Here is a 5583-nt window from a genome sequence, read left to right on the forward strand (position 1 = left end):
CAACACATCAACTTTAGTATTTAATCTGAGTTGCTCTCCAAATGATTATTAGTAATTAAGTGATTAGGGAGGAACCAATTAGAAGGTCAAAGAACTAACTTCTAATAACATTTTGTATGCATCCATAGTGTCTGCTTTCCTCTATGGCCTCTCTTGTGAATGACCCATGTTGAGGTTTATTTCACATTTCGTTCATTTCCCTCTGCTTCTCTTCTCAGTTAAGCGACATAGAAGCAAGTGGCAACTGATGACACATGTGAATGTTGTGTGTCTCTAGACATTTGATCCTGTGTCACGAGATGACTGAACAAAGACTTTCGTTGATTCAGTTAAACATTCCCATGTTAGTATGTTGCAATAACCATCAAAGTGAGAAGAAGAAGACAAGACAAAGTGGGTCCTGAATCTTGTACCAGGAGAAGAACGATGTTTACATATGTGACATTGTAAATGCATAATCTGTCGTGATTAAAAGGGATGTAGAACAAGAACTAGTTAAATTTTTCAAGAGAAATAATTAAGCTTATGTCTTCTTTTCAAAGTGATTTTACATTTGAAAACTGAGAAAGATGAAACAAAAGGACTAGGAAACAAAAGACCTGAGCGCAGCACTCACTGTTTTGAGAGGACATTCCTCTGGAACCACCACCTCACACCGCCCGCATATCGTGCAGAGAACATTTTTATGGGGTTCCTTCATACGTTTCGTTTACTTCTTTTGAAAGTCTGATGTTAACATATATGTAAGAACAGATTGAATAAACATATAGTACTACTAATAATGTTCCGTTTCGATTACTTTATTGTCAACCAGTAAATTACTTGATTAATGTACTAATAATGTGAACTCATTCCTTATCGTCCAACAAAGATTATTTTAAAAAAAAAATACTCGTTGCATTTGTCGGCTGACGCGTTTGCTTATATTTTTCTCAATTTCATAGTTCAAAGTTTGAACCGTTCAAACTTTCAAACCAGTTGATTTCGTGGGAAACGTATAACATTTTTTTTTCCTAAATACTTTCTCCATTTTAAATGAAGTGGCATAAAATTATTGTGTTATAAAATAAATATAGTTTTATAATTTCAATGCAAATTTTTATTAATTTATCTTTTTTTGTTTTTAATTAAACTAAAATAAATAATAAATATTAAGAACAAATTTTTAACTAGTTTTTTAATTTGTGTGCAAAACTCTAGAACGATACTTAGAGATAAAGAGTATATAGCAATTTATATATAGCGACAACTAAGAGTATATAAGTGTGTTGTTAGAGTATACACACATGTGGTAGTAGTACCTCTTATAACTAGGGAATTTATTTTTTGACAAATAAATAGGGAAAATTTTGTAGACGTTAAAAGATAAAAGAGTCCCAACACTAAATTCATTTTCATAGATAAACTTTTGTATTTGTACAATTATGAAGTAGATAAATGAATTACAAGGAAAAAAAAAAGAGTTTTAAGAAGTTGTCAAATAAAAAATTGAGTTACAAGTTTCATTTTTGAGTGTGGTTGTTGAACTGACCCCTCTATTTTATCTCTTTACATTTTCACACCCAAAGTCTTTTATGTTATTATTATACACACCTCCCCTATAAATGGTCTTCAAAGTCTCCTCTTTTACTATTTTGGTCTATCTCTCTCTTCCCTCTCTTTTTTTTTTTTTTTTGCTTAAGCTCTCTCTCTTCCCTCTGTCAACATAGTTTCAGAGAAAAATGTCAAGAAGAGCATGCAAACGAGTAAGTTTCTGCCCGAACCCAGAAGCCACAGACGAGCCCATATTCTCAAAACATCACGACCGGAGAAAGGTGGTTATGATCGGATTTCTCGGTTGTGGTCTGAGGAGCTCCCCTGCCGCCAGGAAGCTGATGCGACGTATTGGGGATAGTTTCGCCAGAACGCTGCGTTTTATGTCCTTCGGGAGGAATAAGACTGACAAAACGTCGTCGTCGTTATTGCTGTCTTCCTCGTCTGCTTCTTCTTCGTCGTCTATTTATATGAAAAGGTCAAAGTCTCTAGCTGAGTCGGAGTCTCACAGAGCAGAAGCTATTGAAGACTGCATTCAGTTCTTGAACTCTTCTTTTTCTCTGACCAGATCAAACTCTGTCCCAACGTGGTCTTCTTGATTTGATCCGGTTCCGATTCGGATACGGGTCGGGTCGTTTTCATGTTGTTGTAATGTGTCAAAAGGAGTTAGAATTGCGAATAATGCATTGTATAGGTGTGTTTTGTTTATTTATTTCTTTACAATTCACACAAAGATTGCGAGTTTTGACTAGAAAGACGATAATTCTTGATCATATTTTCAACATTCATTTTGCAAACCTTATAACCAAAAAAACAAAATCATTGCAAAGCATAGATAAAAGTTTATGGGAGGAAATAAATAGAAAATTACACTAACCTTATGTGTTTTTTTTTGGAATAAACACTAACATAAGTTATATTTATATTGTATTAATCCATTAAATTTCATGAACCTGGAATATAATTAGTTTCTTAAATTTTAATGACAAAAGAAAAAGAGGGAAGCAAGGTTTAAAAATCAAAAAGAGGGGTCGACATCAAAGGACCAAAGACAAGAAAGCTCATGGGAAATCCCCACTTGTCTTTCTTCTTTATTGACCCCGTTAATAATAATTCTTGTTCAACAAAAAATAACAAGAGGAAAATTCCAAGAGATTTCTTAAAAGAAGGATTTGATGATTCAACAAAAAAGAAAAGAAACACACAATTTATTTTCATCATAAGATACTTTTAGCATTTTGGAAAATGTAGGTCCTGAAAAACTGCCCTAATAAGAACAAAACGTAAAGAATCCAAGGGAAAAGCTTACACCTTTAAAAAATGTGCTCCTCGCTTCCTCTCAAGACAAAGACCTTGTGTGAGAAGTGGAATGCACTACCAGAAGTTGGAACAAAAGGTTTTATAACATTGGCAAGAAAGCAAAAGACATAAAGAAAGATTCTCTGTCTTGTTTAAAAAGGTAAAACATTACATGAGTAAAGAGAGCATTAGGTTGAGTAGGTTTGACAAAGACAAAGGAGTAGTTGAATCTTAGTTATCTATACAAGTCTAGAATACACACATATAACCATGATGCTGACATAATATTGTTTTTTATATCTAAAATGAATGTCATTAATTTACGGGTAAATCATGGAGAGATCAATAGATACAAGTTGTATCATACAACTAACTGATGAAGAGCTAATAATTTTTTCCTTCTACCGAGATCACTTCCACCACAAGGGCTTCCATGGGTACACCTCCAACCTCATGAAAGCCTGCATTTCACTATATTGTTCTTGAACTTGAGTTTTCCCACTCAACTAAAACCTAAAGTAGTTTCTCATCAGTCAATAGTTAGTGTCTTTTTATGTTGTTTGAAAAGGGATTTGAGTTCAATAAATCACTAGACAGTAATTAGGCTTTTTATAGTGGATTATTGAGACGAATGCCGAAACTGATTTTTGAACGCATAAACCGATTTTTTTAAAAAATCATTTGTTTCGCTTAGACTTAATTTACCGCCTAGGTGTCCCTTAAACCGGTTTTTAGAACATTGGTTATTGTAATATCATTTAGAGCCGAAACTTTACAAAGACAAATTTCTTTGACTCCATTTACAACAGAAGAGGTCTCTAGTGATTTTTACAACAGTAAAATTTTGATCTTGATGTTGCTCTTCATCCTGTTCAGGTGTTCTCCCAAGTAACAAACCTTTTGCTGTGTAGGCAATCAAACATTCAAACCAAACCCTGTAACGTTTGAAAGTTTCACACTTTCCCAGGAAAACAGGCACCTGATCAATAAATGGGCCTGGCCCAATAGTGTTTGGATTATTTATTAGCCCAAACAAGAGGTTTTTATTTCTATTTACAGTTAACAAGCTATACTACAATGGAATGAACTTACAAAATGAAACAAAGTATTAGGATGCAGTGACTTTCTCACAGATCACACAATGATCTGTGACAATTTTATCCATGGCACTACCTTCTTCAATCTCAAACTTACTACTAAACTTATTCCACAAATGCAACCCATAGCTTCTCCTCTGCATCTCAAGAACCTTGACTTGAACTCTCTTCAAGTCCTTCTCTGTTCTTGGAACCTTGAAGAGCTTCTCAATCTCAACCCAATTAACCGAATAAAACGCAGAAGGTGTCACGACGCTAAAGTTATATCCCTCGGTTCCTTCCACGGCTCTAGCCACTCTAGAAACAAGGTACGGTCCGTTATGACCCCAAACGTTTCCGTTGAAAGTCAACGCGAATTCTTGAATGCATTTTAGCAAGAGAGGATGGTTCTTGTCGAATATCAAAACCGCATTGTTTAACCTCGTCCAGTTTCTTGTAACCGGTTCGAGAGTCTGCGCACCGATCACGTTCCTTAAGCGTTTGAAACTCTTCAGCACTATCATGTCAGTGTCTAGATAAACACCTCCGAATTTGAACAAGTACGCGAGTCTCATGAGGTTCGAGAGGTTCTGAGCTAAAGAGATCTTCCCAGGATCTCGTTTCCCTGTCAGAATCTCCTCGAGCCATGTTTCTCCGGCCGTGTCCTTGAGCAGATAAGGCAAGTTAGGAGTTATAGCTGTAACTCTGTAGCCACGATCAAGAAACGGTTTCAAGATTCTAAACCCTAGAGGAGAATCCATTGTTGAAGATAAAATGATCAAGCAGCCTTTAGGATGAGACTTAAACACGCTTTCTACCGACAAGATCTCTCTCTTACCGAACATCTCCGCGGGAGAGATCCACGTCATCATGAAGTTGACTTCGCAATCATCTCTCGAAAACTCTGTTGCTCTCTGCTGAAACTTCTCCGACACGTCTCTGCCTCCAAAAACGTCGAGAACGTGAAGATTGTTACTCTCCGTGACTGTGATCGTATAGTTACTCTGCTCTTTCTCTGACCTCAGAGGTAAGTAAGGAACGACCGTCTTGATCTCTATCGTCACAACCTCGGAGATGTCTCTAACCAGTACATGAGAGACGATGAAGATCGTGAAAACGATGAGAGATATAACTGAGGCAGCAAACGCTGTGAACAGTGATGATCGAGAGCGGTTTAAACGCCGGTGGTTAAACATCGCCGTGGCTTTCTTGGCGACTACGTTATCCATATTTTTTTGTTTAAGAAATGGAGGATAAGAAAACAGTTTGTGAAGTCTGTGTTTGTTGTTTTCTTATAGTTTTTGTCTGTGAGTTCTTTTTTTGCTTGTTGTTGAAGCTGTCGACTGTCGTGTTTTGAAAAGTTCTTTAAAGCCGCCCGAGAACGTAGACTTCAGTATGTTATTATTAATTTTCGTTATGTGATTTAATTAATGGGGACCATAAGTTTAAAAATAAACGACAATTATTTATCTATAATTTTTAAAGGGCTCAATCTTTTTGACGACTTTTCCTTCATAATCCAGTTGATTAAAATTCGGTCGGAGTTCGGTTTAGGTATCTGATTCAGCTTAAATATAGCTAATTAGAAAAACTATTTAATTTGAGATATAAATTTTAAAAAGGTTTTAATTTCCATTTGATTTTAATCTTATAGATTTGAATTTCCAATTAGTTT

At 35.6% G+C, this 5583-nt stretch overlaps 2 protein-coding genes across 2 annotated transcripts; one reads left to right on the forward strand and one right to left on the reverse strand.

Annotated features, from left to right (window-relative positions):
- Nucleotides 1-1641: 1641 nt before the first annotated feature.
- On the forward strand, nucleotides 1642-2288 carry LOC125580406 (josephin-like protein). Its single transcript, XM_048744808.1, has one exon. It carries the CDS (start codon nucleotides 1722-1724, stop codon nucleotides 2130-2132), a length of 411 nt encoding a protein of 136 aa, XP_048600765.1. The 5' UTR covers nucleotides 1642-1721; the 3' UTR covers nucleotides 2133-2288.
- A 1567-nt stretch (nucleotides 2289-3855) lies between these two features.
- Nucleotides 3856-5225, reverse strand: LOC106427911 (uncharacterized protein At4g19900). Its single transcript, XM_013868626.3, has one exon. It carries the CDS (start codon nucleotides 5135-5137, stop codon nucleotides 3941-3943), a length of 1197 nt encoding a protein of 398 aa, XP_013724080.2. The 5' UTR covers nucleotides 5138-5225; the 3' UTR covers nucleotides 3856-3940.
- Nucleotides 5226-5583: the final 358 nt, after the last annotated feature.

Source organism: Brassica napus, chromosome C1, assembly GCF_020379485.1.
Source record: "Brassica napus cultivar Da-Ae chromosome C1, Da-Ae, whole genome shotgun sequence".
Classification (NCBI taxonomy): domain Eukaryota; kingdom Viridiplantae; phylum Streptophyta; class Magnoliopsida; order Brassicales; family Brassicaceae; genus Brassica; species Brassica napus.

What these genes read in the sequence shown, in the direction of transcription:
- LOC125580406 (XM_048744808.1), top strand. Translation starts at nt 1,722, where the DNA reads ATGTCAAGAAGAGCATGCAAACGAGTAAGTTTCTGCCCGAACCCAGAA.
- LOC106427911 (XM_013868626.3), bottom strand. Translation starts at nt 5,137, where the DNA reads ATGGATAACGTAGTCGCCAAGAAAGCCACGGCGATGTTTAACCACCGG.